The sequence below is a fragment of the Herpailurus yagouaroundi genome, unplaced genomic scaffold, assembly GCF_014898765.1.
Source record: "Herpailurus yagouaroundi ecotype Mexico unplaced genomic scaffold, PumYag 139, whole genome shotgun sequence".
Classification (NCBI taxonomy): domain Eukaryota; kingdom Metazoa; phylum Chordata; class Mammalia; order Carnivora; family Felidae; genus Herpailurus; species Herpailurus yagouaroundi.
Window position 1 is genome coordinate 42,495,263 of NW_024412394.1, and position 19,811 is coordinate 42,515,073.

The 19,811-nt window shown below is 33.3% G+C and overlaps 1 protein-coding gene across 4 annotated transcripts in view; it reads right to left on the reverse strand.

Moving 5' to 3' along the window:
* Positions 1 to 1,446: 1,446 nt before the first annotated feature.
* The window catches only part of IBTK (inhibitor of Bruton tyrosine kinase), a 90,810-nt gene continuing 72,445 nt past the window's right edge, over positions 1,447 to 19,811 (reverse strand). For all 4 annotated transcript variants that reach the window (XM_040474031.1, XM_040474028.1, XM_040474029.1 and 1 more), the window contains exons 26-28: positions 14,068 to 14,217; positions 3,517 to 3,649; positions 1,447 to 2,711 (exon numbers count right to left, since the gene is read on the reverse strand). In XM_040474031.1, coding sequence (XP_040329965.1) covers positions 2,580 to 2,711; positions 3,517 to 3,649; positions 14,068 to 14,217 — 415 coding nt within the window. In that variant the 3' untranslated portion in view covers positions 1,447 to 2,579. The remainder of the gene's footprint in view (positions 2,712 to 3,516; positions 3,650 to 14,067; positions 14,218 to 19,811) is intronic.

The window sequence follows — 19,811 nt, forward strand, 5'->3', positions numbered from 1 at the left end:
AAAAACCAGCTTGTTCTGGTATCTTACATAACTGAGCATCATCACTTCACGCAAAAAAGATACACATAAGCATTACCATAAATCTTGGATCACTTGTCCCAATTCCTTGGTAGAAGGTTGTTGTAGTTTGTTCTGAAAACCTCTCTTAAATTGACAATTCTGGAAAGCTTCTTTCTGGATTACATTTATGTTTACTAAGTGCTTTTTTATATTTTCTCAGTCTTGGTTAAATTGTTACAGACAATTAGCAATTTCTAAGAGGCACAGCTGTAGGGGAATCGGACTGAAAGAAGACCTCATTCTCATTAGTCACTTTCTCTGGAATTCATTTTCTTCAGTTTATCAAATAGAATCTGCAGGGTTAGTCTATTAGGCTTCTTCAGATCTAAAACTTTATGAAACAGCTATTAACACCCTTATGAGCAAACACATATACCCCAACCTCCAAAAGAGTTACAGAACCAACTTAGATATTAACTAGCAATATTTCTCAACTGTCTCTGTCATTTCTATATAGTAGGAAAGTCTTAAATTTGTTTTAAAAGCCATCTCTTCTGAACTTTGAGAGGTCCCAAATTGTAGTATTTTGTCAAAATATTTGACTTTACTTGACTGGTAGAGTTGTCAACTCTGCAAGTTTTCAGGATATTCTTATTTTATACCCCCACCTCCACGTAACCATCACCTTTCCAGGCTAAAGAGTTCTAGGATTGTTTTGGTCCACCTTAAAAACCTCTCCATCCCCTGATCCTTTAAATTGTCAATTTCTAGATTTTCTTCACTATTAGGTCTTAAAGTCAAGGGATTAAAGATGAATTATTATAGGCAGAATATTATTTTAGGGGAAAAAAAAAGCCTTTCACTTTCCTGGGCTTTTTGGTGGTAAAGTATTAGGTTACTATTTTCACGGAATTGTTTACAGAGTTATAGTGCATAGTAGTGCTTCTCTTTCATTTTATTAGCAAATGAACTCTTTTTCCCAATGAAATTTCATATAATACCTTATAATACCAAATGGGCCATACAGTCCAGTGCTCTGATGGAGGTTCGTAAAGGTCTGAAGCTCCACAGACTCAGTCAGCCTTTGTCCTTCCTTCACATCCCATCCAACAAAGATCCTTTATGGTGCTTCCTATAGGCAACGTGGAGTACACCATGAAAACCATCCCTTTATAGCATCTTTAAATGTTAAAGATGCCAATAAAGAGCTTCGAATGAAATAAATCCATTACTTCAGAAGGCCTCTTTACTGCAGCTTCAATATAAAATCCATTTTTTTCAATGTAGTCAAACATAAAACTGTTCACAGATGCATCTTAGGAAAACCACCTTATTTTAAGCAATCAAGGAGTGAATATACAACATCAACTTATTACATCTATTGTATATCAGGTGGAATAATAATTCCTCCTATGGTAGATGTCAATATAGTATATCAAAGACACATTAGCAGTAAAATAGATCGATTATTTTTTATTGCACATTTGCTTACAAATTTACTGTTTTCGGTAGAGCTAAATCTCAAGTATTAAGTTAATTTCAGCCATATTTCCATCAACTGAATTACAGCAGTGACTTGCCTCTATGTCCCCCTACGATTATGTTTCAGAAACTAGAAGATTAACCTTCCCAATCTGTCCAGTTTACTAGAGCACACATTTAACATTTGTTTTTAAAAAATTTAACCACTCAAAAACAAATAGCATACTGTAAAGAAAACAATGTTTATGTCTATTCATATAACTCAGGCTCAGAGAACTTCTGATTATATAATATTGTAAAGGGTCTTCAAAACTATTCAATTCTTATATGTATAATTAAGCATTTATTTTGGAAAATTTTAACATTTTGAGAAACTGATTCTCTCACAATCAGGCTTTTATAAGGTTTCCCCTCCCCACCAAAAAACAACCCACAATGGCTCCAAATTTTATAAAGGAACCATTATCTTGGACTACATTTCAGAATAGTAATCATATTCTTTTCTCACTGGACTCTGTAGTTTAATGCAGAATGTGCTGTACAAATTGAAAAACTATGGCATTCGAGCAGTCTAAGCTTTAAATAGACCTAGAACATGATAGCCTGATCAAAAAAGACCCAAGAATGGAAACAACTACTGTAGCGAATACAAATTTTGGCCATTAATGGATCAGAAATAATGGCTGATGCTCCTAATTTAAGCTCATCAATATCACATAAAAAAAGAAGAGTGACAACAGACATTTGGCAAAATCTACTTATTTATCTCAAATTCTCATGGAAACTTATTTTTAATGCCTCACTCTTAAATTTTACACTTCAATCACTCGTATTTTTTAAGATTGTTCAGAAGAAATAATTCTACTTAATCTTAACCAGTAAGTTTTTCCTCTCACACATTTTTACATAAAGTTACTAAAATCACAATTCTGTGGCATTTGTTTTTAATCATATAAACATTAAATACCTAAACTTCAGTAATTATATCCTTTCTTATTCTATCTAGAATGATGTTACCAAATTAATAACTCTTTTCCACAGCTTTTCTTTATAACAATCATGATTTCTGAAAAAATGCATTTCAACTCCACAGCAAATTAGCATCCATGCTTATTCCACATAGGTACTGCTAATGGTCCCTGTGGTGTCCTTTCAATAATGACAAACTCATCAGGGTTTCCAAATGCCTCATAGAAAACCAACAAATCTTGTATCGCATGCTCCTCGATCTGAAAGAAGGGTGGAAAAAAAAAAAAACAACAAGACTTGCTTTACTATTTTAGAAGGATTATATTAGCTTCCCAATTTCCTTTTGTGGAAGTACCACTTTTTGTGAATACAATGCAGCAAAACTAGGTATCCTGCTATCCCCTTGGCAAGAAGGATTAAGGCCTAAATTAGAATAATCAGATACCTACCCAGCCTTGAATTTTAATCTTGAGCAGAAAGGAAAAAAAAAAACAAAAAAACAAAAAACAAAACAAAACAACACCTGAAAATAGTTGTTGGAATCCATTCATTCCAGTAACTTCAGTGAGATACTGTACAAGTCTTCTAATTCTTGCTTCTAAGCTCTCTGGGGCAACTGTGGGTCTTACCTGTTTCTAAGCCTGGTTTTCAAGCCTTTCAACTAAGTCTGAGGAATTCTAATAACCCTCTAATAGTTTCCCTTTCCCTTAAGTTTGCCAAAGTTGATATCTGTGGCTTACAACCTAAGAACACTTACTGACACAGAAGCTGGGTGTAGAACTAGATATTGCTAAGTTCGTTATCGATCACTTTTAAAAATTAAAATGGTCTAAAGTATCACCAGTGCTAAAAAAAAAAATGAGCTTATAATAATTGGTTCTAAATTAATTATCCTGAATACTTCAACTGATACTTATTGAGTGCCTCAGTTTAATTTTATGTTTACATTTTAATGTAATAAATATATGCCCCTTTGCAATGAAAACAAACATAATTTTAAGACATGTGGATGATATGTAATGTAGTTCTTCCCTAAATTAAGTCCATTATAGGCAACTTACTTACCTGAATCAAAGCCAAGGGTTTTTCTCGACTTCTGATAAGAGCTGCTTCCTGCTGTAGTTCTTCTTCTACAATAGATGCAAAAGTGACGGGGGCTACCATGGAAGGAGCAGTCAATGAAGAAGACAGCCAGGGACTGAAAGAATAGTAACAATGAGTTTTCATTCATCTCCCCAAATTTTAGCATATAAAATCTCCTCTCAAATACTCTTCCACATTTTTTCCCAATGACCTACAATTTAAGGGGACTTGGAAGCTTTTGCATTCTCTTTATAGAATGGTAAGGTGAGAAATAGAAGAAAGGAGAGCTAATACTTTATTTGGATCAGTGCTGCAGAGATCAGTGCTGTAGAGATAACTTTAGAAAACACCAATAGGTGAGATGGAGCAGAAACAATATAACTAAACAGAAAGGTAACTAAAACTGTGGAGCAGACAGTAGTTAGATAATACATTCTATTCAATATCATACTATTCCCAATGTCTTAATATTATCTTTCAGTGCTAAGCAACAGCATAGCTTTGAAGGCTCCAAAACTAATCAGTTAGCCTTGGGACTATCCAGAAGTGGTAAATCTGAAATATGGTTGCCTTCTAGTCCTGGAGTACCATGAGTGGAACATCTGCAAAACAAATGCCAAAACTGGAGATTAAGACCTCTAGTAATATTAGCAAAACTATTAATAGAAATAAAGAGGAAGAATTACGAATCCCTGAGTCAGGTCAGATTTCCCTTTAAAATTATAAGTAAAAAACAAAACACAAAAAAACTATACTCATAAAATCATGTGTATAAAATACCACAGAGGATGATCTTGCAAGAAATGGTCTATTTTTATAATAATATTCATATAAGCATTTACTATTATCAAACATACATTAGGAAATATAGAAAACTTTGTAAATAAAGTTCCACATTAATAGTTTATGAATAAAAGTGAAAAATTAGCACTGTTTCAAAATACATATAAACAAGATAATTAGCAGCCAAATTCTGTGAGCAACTATTATAGTAAATACTTTGATAACCGAGGAATTAGAATATAGAGATCATATCTTATATTTCTATCCTATAAGAACTCACAAACTAAATGAGGAAAAAAACATAAAATGACATAGTATAGCAGAAAATAATTTAGTATCTAACAAGGACTATAAAAATCAAAAAAGATTTGGTTAGGGGCACCTGTGTGGCTCAGTCGGTTAAGTGTCCGACTTCAGCTCAGATCATAATCTCACAGTTGGTAAGTTTGAGCCCCATGTTGGGCTCTGTGCTGACAGCTCAGAGCCTGGAGCCTGCTTTAGATTCTGTGTCTCCACCTCTCTCTTCCCCTCTCCCCACATCGTGCTCTCTCTCAAAAATAAACATTAAGGGGCGCCTGGGTGGCTCAGTCAGTTGAGCGTAAAACTTCAGTTCAGGTCATGATCTCACAATTTGTGAGTTTGAGCCCTGCGTCGGGCTCTGTGCTGACAGCTCAGAGCCTGGAGCTGCTTCGGATTCTGTCTCCCTCTCTCTGACCCTCCCCTGTTCACGCTCTCTCAATAATAAATAAACGTTTAAAAAAAATTAAAAAATAAATAAATAAACATTAAAAACATTTTTTTTTTTTTAAAGATTTGGTTACTTGAGAGGGCTTCATGGAAAAGACAGTAACAGGGTACAGGATAAGGGGGATAGGAAGTATTCCTGTAAGGGAAAAACTTAACAAAGGTACTACAGAGACTGGCCTAATTGTGGAATTTTACGGCTAGAAAGGTACCCTAGAGATTATCTGGATTTATCCAATGCTCTCTTTCAGGAATGAGCAAATGTAGGCCTAGACAGATTTAAAAGAAAGTCAGAGAATGAACAAACAGGGCCTAAAATATTGACATCCTGATTTGTTTATGCAGTTACTGGGTATGTGTAGCACTATGGTGCTGAAAATCTGACTGCTTAAAACTCAGTCCCTCCCCTCAAAAGATTCTGGAGGAGAGATTTAAAAATCTATCTAAACAATGATGAAAGAACATGAGATAAAACAATTGATACCTGTACCAATATGTACTAAGTAGTATGGATTCACAGGAGAAACTGGTATGCTATGGATGAGGGTATATACTGCTGTCTTCACTGAGGAAACTGCATTAAAGCTGAGGAAGGTGGCACTGACACGGGGTTTTTGGTAGTACAGATACATGGAATAGTAAAAGATTCTGGTGGCTTAAGTAAAGGTAAGTTGTTCTTTTCAATAAACAGAATGATAGGCTTAAGAGTTTGGATGCGATTAAAAGGGATATAAAGTTAATAAAATGAACCAGTAGGGCCAGAGTACAAAATGCGCTGAAAGCTAAAATGTTCAGACCTGAAGTGTGGGCAAATAAATTTACTGAGAGTATTTTCATACACATTATCTCATTTAATCTTCGTAATACTCTGTAAAGAAAGCAGCATGTATTATTCCATTACATTGATTAGGAAACTTAGACTCAAAGAATATTACATAATTGCCTTATTCACAGGTTGGGTAAGTAGCAGGGACAGCTGAAAGCTGGTCTTTTTTACTCAGAGTACAGTATGTTTTCCATTATCACAAATGCCTTTTTTCTATTATTCCCCTTAGTTTAGAATACATTCCACTACAAATATCTTCTTATTCTTTAAGGATTGGCTCAAATATCACCTCCTCTCTACTCCTAAAGCATTTCAACTACTATTACAGAACTTTACACACTGTGTTATTATTATTTACACGCCTGCCTTAACTGCTCGACTAGTCTCTCAAGGTACACACTGTGCCTCATTCATGTTTGTCTCTCAGTGTCCAGCAGGACATGTGGAACACAGTCATTTGTAAAAATATAACTAGGAATAATGAACTGAATCATAAAGCCAAAGGATTTTAAGTATGAGATAAAAACTACAAAATAAATAGAAAAAATTCTACATTCTGATGGAATAAAGAGGTACCTTAAAGACTAAATGCAAGTTCCCATGGTTAAGTTCCTGGAAAGGTTCTTAGGAAAAAAAAAAACAGTCCTAAAGTCAATAAAGTCAGTCCAAGACTGGAGATTAGAGGCCTTCTAGGGGCACTGAAGCATAGCATGGAATAAACAGATAATGACTTAAGTGGTGCTCAAAACTCCCTCTGGTATCTGGGGATCAGCTAAAAGTGTTAGACACTTGCAAAGAAATGGAAAAATATTATGTAATCAATTATTATTCAATTAAGTAAGAAGCAACAGCTACAAACTGTGAAAATGCTATGATACTGGCTAAAACAAATTGAGTATCAGGACTACACTATCTTATACAGGCCTTATTAAATCAAAGTTAGGCAAATCAGAGCTTAAGTATAACAACTCACCTGTATAACAGATTTTATAATACATAAAGTACTTTCATATACATCATCAGATATAAGCCCTATAATAAACCTGTATGACAGGCATTATTCTCATTTCATGTGATAAAACTGGTTCAGGAGAGGTTCACAGAGGGCTACTATGTTAGACTGAAACTCAAATCTGTTTTATAAGATGGTAATCCCAGAAGTCTTTCCATTAATGGTTTTTCAATGGATAATCTCATTAGTTATAAATTTACCCAAACAACTGCAAGTCCATGAAAATTTCATCTTAGAATGAAGCAAAACTGTTAAACAGAGCTCTGATTAAACAGATATCAAAACATGCTAAGTTTCCAGATAATAAACACAACATTATTAAGCTTTAGGTATTTGCAAAACAGACATCTCAATAGACAATCTATAAAATTTAGCCTTTTGAAAATAAAAGCAACATTGAAAGGCTGGCTAAAATAAAATCTTCTTTCAGAGATTTTTGTTCAAAGAACGTTAATCTTGCCAAATTTAGACTTTGAGAATAAGTTACTTCTTACTCATACAGTTAAAAACATTCTGTATTAGCTTAATTATAAAGATTTTTACATAAGTTTAGAGCTGATGTAACAGTTTTTATCTCACAACTAGTTTTCCTAACCAATAAGAAACACGAGATCAGTTTCTGCCCAGAATTACGTTAAGGGGGTGTTTAAGTGAAAGGAATATGAAAGAACACACAAGTAACAATAAACATAAATTACACAAACCCCTTTTCTACATTTTAAAATCCCCAAATAACATTGCCATTCCTAGATTTCTCTAGCCTCGGGGGAAAAAAAATCACAGTTTCTACAATTAAAACAAGATGTAGGATTTGAGGAATTTCCTAAGATGAGTTCCATCATCCCTGCCATGAAAATTCCCTAAAGAATCATAGCATTTCTGCTTCTTGCCATAACACTGTTTCCTCTATTTACAGTACCCCCTCTCCTCTCTTCTTTTAAAAACCCCATCCTATGTTCAAAAGCTTGTGGCAATGCAAATAGATCAATATTTTTATAATACTATTCATGTGGCCATACATATAATGGTCAAATATTTGGCACTGAATAAGAAAAGTGTTTATGAACTAAACACATCTCCAGCCCATGGCCATTTTTTCCCCTTCTCTGAGCCACTCATCTATCACTTAAATCATATATTGCCTTGTGACTTCATATTATTATACTGTACTCCAATTTCATTCCTGACTTTAACTTCCATGTAGTGCCTATATAGACTTACCAAGTAGATTTCAAATACATTTAAGGGACTAGGCCTGTATATAACACTTTTATATATACACATAATAGAGGCTAGCAGAATGTTGTTCATATATAATTTGGTGAATTAATATTTTACTTCACCTGTTTTATTATTTCCTTTTTAAAAAGCTCACTTATGGTTACACATTTTCTGTGATGAAATTAAAAAATGAAAGCCAAGCTATTTTACTTGTTAGTGATCAGATAAAACACAGTGCTCAGTGATAACTTACAGCTATTTAAAACATTAACTTCCACTTACCAAACAGTCAAGCTATGGATGGCATGACACTATTATACACTCCTTTACAATTTCCAAACCAGTGTAACAGCAGATGCCACTTTTCACAATTAAGAGCCTTGATGTTATAGCACACTCTAGTGATCAACTATGAAACCACAGATCCTCCATATTTTGAGTTCTATGACAAATAAAGACTTATCCAAAGAAAATAAAATTTCAATCTACAGCATTAATATTCAAAATGTAAACTTATTACAAAAATGAACTTAATGTTCATATCTTACAATTTATACACCTAAGGCACATAATTCACTTATTAGAAACAAATGTTACTTGAAACAGCTACAATTTTACCTAATTTATTCATCTTATTCTCACTGAGCACCTACTACATGCTAGAAAATAAGCATTGGTAATTCAGTAAGGAGCAGCAATCAAACTTCTCTCATTGAGATGACTCTCCTCTCCTATGCTTTCATTGAATATATAGTTGGATATAAAAACATTAAAGTACTTGTAGGTGAAAACACTAAACAATGAATCACACTAATAACAACTGTGGAAAGTGTGATGAATAAGAAATGCTATGGGAACACATAGAAAACTGACGCAGGAAGGGAAGTCTGACTTCTCCGTAGAATATGACTGAATAGAGCCTGAAAGAAGAATCAGAGTCAACTAGTCAAAGGGTAGGCAGGTGGCCAGAAATAAATGGCATTTGAGAAGAGAACTAGAATACAGAGATGTTAAAAGAGAAAGATAAGAGGCTGGCAGGAGCCAGACTATGTAGGCCTTAAAGGCCATATACAGATTCTAGCTTTCACCCTGCATTTCAGTAAAGAATATACTGGCTCAGTATACTGGAGGAATTGTAAGAAAAGCCATGGCAAGTACCAGTTAGACTACTCAGGTGGCCCAAGTGAAAGATCACAGTAATATGAACAAGGGAGAAAACAGTGAAGACAAAGTTTACTATATGATCTGATAAGTTTTCAAGATCTAAAAATGACATGTCCTAATGGTAGACTAGATATTGGTCAGGAAAATAGAATGTTAAAGACTTGCAAATGCCATTTACCAAGGAAGAAAACTCAGGAAGAATGGGCTTTTTAAAAGAGAACTTTTGTCTTAATTTTAAGCTAAGTATTATGATATACCTTTTTGTTTCCAACTAACCATAAAATATTCCATTCTTCTCATTAAGAACTGGACTTTATATATGCATTTTTTATTTGAAATAGAATTGACAATGTCATCTTAGCTTTAGGTGTACAACTGTAATTCAACAGTTCTATACATTATGCTATGCTTAACCACAGTAAGTGTAGTCACCATCTGTCACCATACAACATTATTACATATTATTGGCTATATTCCCTATGCTGTATTTTTCATCCCCATGACTTACTTATTTTATAACCCCAAGTTTATACCTCTTAGTCTCCTTCACTTATTTTGCCCATCCTCCCAACCCTCTCCCCTCTGGCAACCACCAATCCATTCTTTGTATTTATGTCTCTGTTTTTGCTTGTTTCTTTTGCTTTTTTAGATTCTTATAAATGAAATGATATGGTATTTGTCTTTCTCTGATTTCTTTCACTTAGCATAGTACTCTCTAGGTCCATCCATGTTGTCACAAATGGCAAGATCTCATTTTTCTTTATGGCTAAGTAATATTCCATCACACACACACACACACACACACACACACACATCTTCTTTATCTATTAATCTATCTATGGACATTTATGCTGCTTCTATACCTGGCTATTGTAAAAAAATGCTACAATAAATATAGGGGTGCATATATCTTTTTGAAATAATCTTTGGGTAAATCAAGAAGAAAAAATCTGGAAAATTTTTGGAAGAAAAATCAGGGAAGGGGATGTTTTTTGTATATATTTAAAGAAAATTTTTTTAACGTTTTATTTATTTTTGAGACACAGAGAGACAGAGCATGAGCAGGGGAGAGGCAGAGAGAGAAGCAGACAGAATCCGAAGCAGGCTCCAGGCTGTCAGCACAGAGCCTGAGGCAGGGCTTGGACTCACAGTTTGTGAGATCATGACCCGAGCCAAAGTCGGACGCTTAACCGGCTGAGCCACCCAGGCGCCCCATGTTTTTTCTATATTTTTGTTTGATTTTATGAAAGGGGTATGAGAAAAAACATTTGGTTTTGGACATAAAGTTTACAGTATTTCAGAACATCTAAGTGGGATGAAGATATCAAGAAGACAGTTAAGTAAGTCTGAAGCTCAGATGATAGTTGTGGGCAGGTGATAAAATTTTTGAATCTTTATAGCTAATAACTGAAGATAGAAGCTCATGAAATAGTGTAGAAAGAATATAAAGTGAAATGAGAAGATGACCTGTAATTGAACTTCAAGTAGAATGAGTCATAAAAAAAAAGTTCATGGTTTTGGCAATATGGAGGTCACTGCTGAACTTCACCTCAACTGTTTCAGTTTAGTAATGGGACTGGAAGCCAGACTGGATTAAGAAGTGATTGGGAGCTGACAGCCCTTTTGAGAAATCTGGCTGTGAAGGGAGTAAGGGATTGGTAATGATAGGACAACTGTTAGAAGAAAGTGTGGGAGATGACTGAGGGATTGATTACCTCACCCAGACCACAAGAGAGAGATTTGAGCATATTCAAAACCAGATGGGAGGTATCTACCTAAAAGGAAAAAGGCTGAATATCCACAAGAAAAGAAAGGGATAATTAGCAGCTTAAGGCTTTTGAAGTGGAAAGGAGTTAAGATGCCAGCACAGGTACAAATACTAACCTTAGACAGGAAAAATAACTCTTCCAGTGCAAAACAAGAAAGGAGGAAAAAAGAAAAAAAAAAAAAGAATACATGCAGATGCAGATTTGTGTTTCATATTAAGAAAATAAGGAAGTTTACAAGTGGGTCTACATCACTCATCACACAATTTACAAAAACCAATGGTATTCTTATTTCTTTTTATTATTGAAAAAGACTATATTCAGTTTTTAAAAGTATTATGATACAGGATCATTACTGAGTATAACAAAAGCCAACTTAAAATTTTTAAAAACCTGGGATTGAAAAACATGAGAGATAATGATTTAAAACATCTGTTTAGAATTTGTAAACATATACATTTATGAAATATATAAACAAATGCATGTGTATGTGTACAATGGCATTCAAATGAAGTTGAAAATAAACACTTTTACTGTGAGAACTTAAGAGACTGTTACTTATGAATGGAATAAAATGTCCTTCCCTCAACATTGTTAAGAAAACACCTTATAAATACTGAATAGTTTGTCATTTTCAGTGTACAATAAAATGTTCACCAAACATTTGTTGGTATTTTTTTTCTGAAATACATTTTTAAAACTAAAAATATACAAATACTTTTAATACACTGAAGATCATTGGCATGTTAACTTCTATTGCCAGGTTCATTCATTCTTACATCATTTCAAGAATAAAATTTCTTTTGTCATCTTTAAGTGAACTGTGCTCTTAAAGAATCTGTGAGTTGATTTTTATATCATTTATAACTACTTATTTCAGTCAAGATTTTCTTAATATTAGAGAATTAAAATATGCTTTGTACACTGAATTGTGTAAGGTTTTTCTTCTCTTTTGGACTGTGTTCTAAATAGGCAGGGGCTATGGTAATTTTATCACTGTAACTCTAGTACCTAGCATCATGTCTGATAGAGAGCAGATAAGTCATTAAATATTTGCCAATTTTAAGACTACATATGTCTTACATCACACCCAATTCTGTATTTATGACCCTAACAAACCAGCCTTAATATTCTTTTTCCTAAGTAAGCATATAAAACGTTTATCTGTTTCATATGTTAGAGTTACATTTAAGATTTTTATTTTAAAATCATGTTCTACTAATAAAAGTTTTCATAAAGATAGGAAGAGAGAGCAAATGATTTTTTCAGATTCTTTCTGATCCCTGATTTTCCATATTGTAAGTAAATGGCTCAAGATCTTTGGTCCCAAATATACATTATCTATAATAAGGCAGTCAGTCACGACATAAACTACAAAAATAGTTTAAAGAGTTCATCTAAACCAGTAGTTTCCAATGTTGTTAGAAGACTTTGACAGTTCTTCAGCAGCTGCTTGTAAGGTAGATATGATAAGGTTAAACTAGTAATGGTTCCCACATCCCTCTTCTTGATTCAATCGGCAAAACATATTTGATAACATTGGAATTGGACATAAGATTTCATTTAAAAAAAGGGTTTAGGGGGAAAAGGCTTAACAAACAGTGAAAAAAGGTTTATCATTACCTAAAACAATATTAATCTGGTCACAGCTGACATTTTTAATTATGTTTTTGTTTTGTCTAAAATACTTTAGGGATTAATATCTTTGGGAGATGTCATATTAGCAAAAACAAGAAAAAAAAATTCCATTTTGTCAACCAACTTGAAACACAGTTCTTTCTTCCAACACAGGACTATCTAATGCTCTAAGAATGTTCCTTTTTGTACAGTGATTAAGAGAATTTACATACCATGGCAAAGAAGCTATTTTTATTAGAAAATTGCTTTTAAATTATGCTTAGATTTTCATGTTCCATGTAAGCATTTAAAATACGAAACCTCTTTTAAAATACATTGGACCTTTCAACAATAGCCAAATTATGGAAAGAACCTAAATGTCCATCAACTGATGAATGGATAAAGAAGTTGTGGTTTATATATACAATGGAATACTACTTGGCAATGAGAAAGAATGAAATGTGGCCTTTTGTAGCAACATGGATGGAACTGGAGAGTGTGATGCTAAGTGAAATAAGTCATACAGAGAAAGACAGATACCATATGTTTTCACTCTTATGTGGATCCTGAGAAACTTAACAGAAGACTATGGAGGAGGGGAAGGGGAAAAAAAAGTTACAGAGAGGGAAGGAGGCAAACCATAAGAGACTCTTAAAAACTGAGAATAAACTGAGAATAAACTGAGGGTTGATGGGGATGGGAGGGAGGAGAAAGTGGGTGATGGGAATTGAGGAGGGCACCTGTTGGGATGAGCACTAGGTGTTGTATGGAAACCAATTTGACAATAAATTCCATATTAAGACATTAAATAAGATGTATATACAAAAATAAATAAAATACAATGGACTTTAAAAACTTGTATCAAAAATAGCTAGAGAAAAAACTGGAAACACCCAAAGGTCCATCATCTGTTTTATATCTACATAATGAACTACTACTCAGCAATAAAATGGAATGAACTATTGATACACACAGCAACATGTATGAATCAAAAACTACATACTGAATGGTCCTACAGGTATAAAACTAGAATATACGAGGTAGTCTATACTGACACAAGCAGGTTAGTAGCTGCCTAGAGAGCAAAATGGGGTAGGGAGGAAGAAATTACAAAGGGGCATGAGGAAACTTCTAAGAATGATGGTTATATTCACTGTTTTGAGTGTAGCTGGTGATGGTTTCACAGGTACATATGCCAAAACATCAAATTAAATACTTTAAATATATACAAGCTTACTATAAGACAATTCTACCAAAATAAAGCCTCAAAAAAAAAGACATGTTAATTTTCAGTGTAAAAGAATGTGTAAAAATCCACCTGATAAATTTTTAAAGATTTCAGAATGTGAAACTACCATAGAATTTTTTAAGGTAGAAAATGTATAAGTTTAACTTATTACCTTTCAACTTTTGGAGACTGGGAATTTTCTATTCCTTTAAAACAAACTTTTTTGACATGATCTCCTGAACTGTGACCAGTAATAGATTTTTTTTCTTCTACTAAGAAATCCCGGAATGACTTAGATGAAACTGAATGTAGAGAAGATGCCCTGCAAAAGACAAAAGATCATGTTAAGACATCCATTTTTTAAAAGGTCAGTGCTAGAAATCACAATGGAAGAATGGGGAAAATGTACACCAAAAATTTTACAATATTATGTAATTAGTTTTTAAGGCGATGCTGGGTTCTTGCTGTCAGTTGTGAACTAATCAAAATGATGTGATTTAAAAAAAAAAAAAAACAATGGAGACCAACACTGAAGATAACCCAGATGTTGAAATTAACAATGATATTAAAAACAAGTATTATAACTATGCCTAAGGCAACAATAAAAAAATGTGCAGAATAAATTAAAGAATAAGCCCAGAGAAAAATAAAGAATAAGCCCAGAGAAAAACTATGAAAAAGAATAAAACAGAAATTCAAGAACTTTTAATTCAATATTTAAAAAACAAAATTCACCGATGAAGGTAACAGCCGATTAGAAAAGAGTCAGTAAAACTGAAGATAAAGCAATACAAAATTTTGAATCTAAACAGAGGGAAGACTGAAAAAATTTCCACCATGGTGACTTAGATAATATCAAAAGGTCTACCATAAATATAACTGGGAGTCCCAGAAGGAGAGGTGAGAAATATGGCTGACAAAAATATTCAAAGAAACAATGCCCAAGCATTCCCCAAATCTGGTAGAAGATACAAATTTAAAGATTGAAGAATTTTAGCAAACCTCAAAGATCAATCTAAAGAAAACCATACTTAGGCACATGAGCAAACTGCTGAAAACCAAAGATCAAAAGAAAATCTTGAAAGCATCCACAGAAATACAACACAGTATGAAAACACTTAGATTATTAGAAACAAGGATAGCCAAAAGACAGTAGAACAACATCTTTAATATGAGGAAAGTAAGGAAGAAAACTATCCATCCAGTTCTCTATATGAGTGAACCTGGACAAGGATCCTTTCCCAAGTCAGGCTCTGAAATGATTACAGTCCTCGTTGAACTCTGATTGCAGCAATGTGAGACTTGAGCCAGGGGCACCCATAAGCAATAACTCTGTGAAGCCATATCCAGAGGATATGAGACAATAGGACCCAAAGGAACTATGAGACAATAAACACTGGTTGTTTTAAGTCATTACTTAGGGATAATTTGTTACAAAGCAATAGATAATACAAGATACTACTAGAATTAAAAAGATAATAAAGATTATAATAACTTTGTGCAAATAAATTTGACAACTTACAAAAAATGGACAAATATCTTGAAAATACAATTTATCAAAGATAACAAAAATAGAAATAAAAAATATATAGACCTAGCTCTATTTAAAAAATTGAATAATCCCGCAGTTTTTTTATCGTAGAAATTGACAAATTGATTTTAAAATTTATATGAGAATACAAAAAAAAATTAGATTTGTCAAAGTATTCTTAAAGAAATACAAAGCTGGAAGAAGATAAAACAAGTCACAGGAATCAAGACAGAGTGGTACTGACATAAGGATTAACAGATCAATGGAAAAGAACAAAAGAGCTTACATATAGAACCTCATATATACAGTCCTTCTACTTTCAATAATTAAATTACCAAAGCAATTCAGTGGTGAAAGTAATTATCTATAATAAACAAATGGTTTATAAAAGAAACCTTTACCTTTATCTCACACCATATCCCCAAATTAATTCAAGATGGATCATATATCTAATGTAAAAGCTAAGTATCCTAGAAGAAAACAGACGACTATAACTTGGTGGTAGGCAAAGGTTTCTTAGGACTTATATAGGAATAAACATCAAATACAGAAATGATGAATTACACTTAATGAAAATTAAAACTTCTCATCAGAAGATATTAAGAAAACAGAAAACAGGGGCGCCTGGGTGGCGCAGTCGGTTAAGCGTCCGACTTCAGCCAGGTCACGATCTCGCGGTCCGCGAGTTTGAGCCCCGCGTCGGGCTCTGGGCTGATGGCTCAGAGCCTGGAGCCTGTTTCTGATTCTGTGTCTCCCTCTCTCTCTGCCCCTCCCCCGTTCATGCTCTGTCTCTCTCTGTCCCAAAAATAAATAAATGTTGAAAAAAAAATTAAAAAAAAAAAAAAAAACAAACAGAAAACATTTGCAAAACATATATGTGACAAATGACTTGTATCCAGACCATAAAAAGAACTCCTGGAACTCAAAACTTAAAAACACAAATAATAAAAGTCAAGGGAATTTCAAAAAGCAAAAAGGATTTGAATGTACACTTCACAAAGAAAGTATGCTAATGATGAATAAACACATAAAAAGTACTCAGTATTCACCAGGGAAACACAAAACCTCAATGACAGGCTGCTACACACCTACCAGAATGGGTCAAATTAGTTGACAATACCAGTGCTGGCAAGAATATGAAATAACCAATACTCTCATACATTGTTGCTGGGAGGATAAAATGGTACCACAGTGCTGTGGGGAAAGGACTGGCAATTTTGTAATAAGTAAACATGTATCTTCTGTATAATCCAGCAATTCTCCCTGGTATTTATACAAAAGAAATTAAAATATATGTCTATTAAAAGGCCTACACAAGAATGTTCAAACAGCAGCTTTATTCACAATAGCCAAAAACTGGAAATAGTCCAGGTGTCCATCAACAGGAAAAAATACAAACTGTGGTATATTCATACCTTGGAATACTACCAAGTAATAAAAGGGAATAAACTATTGGTTCACACAACCCAGATAAATCTGAAAAATATGCTGAATGAAAGAAAAAATACGCTGAATGAAAACAGAAAAAAGTATATTATGTTTTGTTCTCACATAAACTTCTAGAATGGGCAAAACTAATCTGTGGTCAAAAAAGAAAAATCACCACAGTGGTTGACATTGATATGGAGAAGGGACCAGGATGAAAAAGAACTTTTTGAAGAAAACTTTCAGCGATAATGGTAATGCCCAGCAATTTATTAAATAAAGATAAACAATGACCAAGTGAGGTTTCTTTCTCCTGGAATGCAAGGGTGATCTAACACTCACAGGATAAGAGAAAAATCCTATAGAAAAGTCCTATGATCTGAAATATGACATATATTTAGGGATAAAATTAACAAAACACAGATAGGCATGATCTATACACTGAAGACTATAAAAAATTGCTAAGAGAAACTAAGGAAGATCTAAAAGATACTACATGGTTCATGATTGGGAGACTCAATATCGTAAATTGTCAATCCAATTCATCTACAAACCCAAAACAATACCTAAAAAATTCTAGTAGGCATTTTTGATAAACTAATCTAAGATTTATACAAACATGGAAAAATTTAAATTAGAAAAAATAATTTTGTATAAAAAGAACAAAGCCAAAGAAATTATACTATCTGATTTCAATATTTACAAAAGCTATCATTATCAAGTCAGTATGATACGGGCTTAAGGATATATACATGTAGATCAAATGGAACTCAACAGGAGTCCAGAATTAGACTGACACATATATGGTCAAGTGATTTCCAGCAAAAGTGCCAAGTAATAAAATGAGGAGAGGACATTCTTTTCAACAAATTGTGCTGGAACAACTAGATACCTGGTAAGGAAAAAAAAAAGGGTGGGGGGGGAACAAAAAACCTTGGGCTCTATCTTACCCTATATATAAAAATAAATTTGAATCATAAACCCAACCGTAAAAGCTAAACTTATAAAACATCTAGATCAAAACAAAAACAAAATTTTTGTAACCTTAGTCAAAGACACAAAAAGCCCTAACATCAAATAACAACAAAAAACTGATGCAATACATTTTATCAAAATGCAGAACTTCTGCTCCTCAAAAGATAAGGTTAAGAAAATGAAAAGCTAAACTACAGAGTGGAAGAAAATATTCACAAAACATCTATATCTAACAAAGGTCTTACTTCCAGAATATAAAACTCTAACAGTACTATATTAAGAGAATAAAGTGCCCAATTTATAAGGCAAAAATGTGAAAATGCATCCCAAAGATATGAAAGTGGCCAATAAGCCCCTGAGAAATGTAAAATAAGCCACACCTACCAGAATAGCCAAAATTAAAAAGATTAAGTGTACCAAGTGTTGGATAGGGTATGGAACAACAGGAATTCTCACATATTACTGGCAGAAATGTAAAATATGACCATTCTGGAACACCTGGTGATTTTCTGATAAAGTCTAACATTCAGTTAATATATGACCCAGCAATTTCAACCCTAAGTAAATAAAAATACAGATCTATTAAGACTTGGATATAACTTTTTTTTTCATAAAAACAAACTGGAAACCCAGTATTTCTCAACAAGAAAGGAAGAAATTACAGATACATGCAACAACATGGATGAATCTCCAAAACTTTAAGTTGAATGAAGGAAACAGAATATACTGGACTTCTACCATTTATATAAAGTTCGAGAGCAGGCGAAAACTAAGTTATAGTGACAGAAATTTCATCAGTGGTGGCATGGGAGGAGGGTAGAGAGTGACTAAGAAAAGGTATTTGGATGATGGACATATTTTTAAAATTTTCATTGGGGTGGTGAATATACAGATGTAAATACATTTGCCAAAACTTCTATATACAAAGTTCGTTTACTGTATTTAAATTATACCTTGATAACGTTATTAAAAAAAGAACAGAATAGAAAAGGAAATCTGCACTCCTTCCCAAAAGACTAAAATAAAGTTAAAAAATTCCAAGTTTTGGTAAAGAGGTGGAGAAAGAACAACTCATAGACCACTGATGAGAATGTTTTGTGATATTCACTAAAAATGAATACATGCATATCCTATGACCCAGTTATTCCTAGTTATATACCCAATAGAAATGCAACTGTATGTATACCAAAGACATGAACTAGAGTATCTATAGCAGAACCAATCCTAATAGTAAAAAAAGGAGGATACTCAAATGCTAACAAAAATTGAATGAATATTTACACAATGGATATTAGTACTCATCAAAATATGAATGAGTTTAATAAATATAACATTGAACAAAGGAACACAATTCTATTTATATATATTAAAAGAAAATCTATGGAAAGAAAAGTCAGAGGAGAGTGGATGATAAAAAAAGATAGTGGGGTTGGTGGCTGGGGAGGGGGCATGGCAGGGTGGCAGGAGGGGACTAGATACTGGTAATGTTACTTCTTGATTTGAATTCTGAGTGTGCAAGATGTGTTCAGTTTGTGAAAATTCAACCTATACACTTGTGATAACTGCACTTTTAAGTGTATATAATGTTTTAATAAAAAGTTACTTAAAATGTAAACCTAATTTTACATGGATAAAATAGAAATAAAAATTAAGTTGACCTACATACACAAAATTAATCACACTCACTATAGGTATAATACTTTGATAATTAAAAGTAGAATGTATTTTAGAATAATATTCCCCAAAAACAGGCAAAAATTTAATCATCTATACAGACCTACTGAGCTTTCAAAGATCTCATACTCAGATTTTTATGATATCAGAATCTCTTAATAATCAATGCTTTATTTTACTATCAGTACAAAAGCAATTTGCAGGATAACAGTCAGGATTAGGCACAAAGCCTCTGTTGCTAGACTTCCTGGGTTCAAATTTTGGCTCTGACCTTCATAAGTTAACCTTTGTGCTTCAGTTTCCTCATCAAT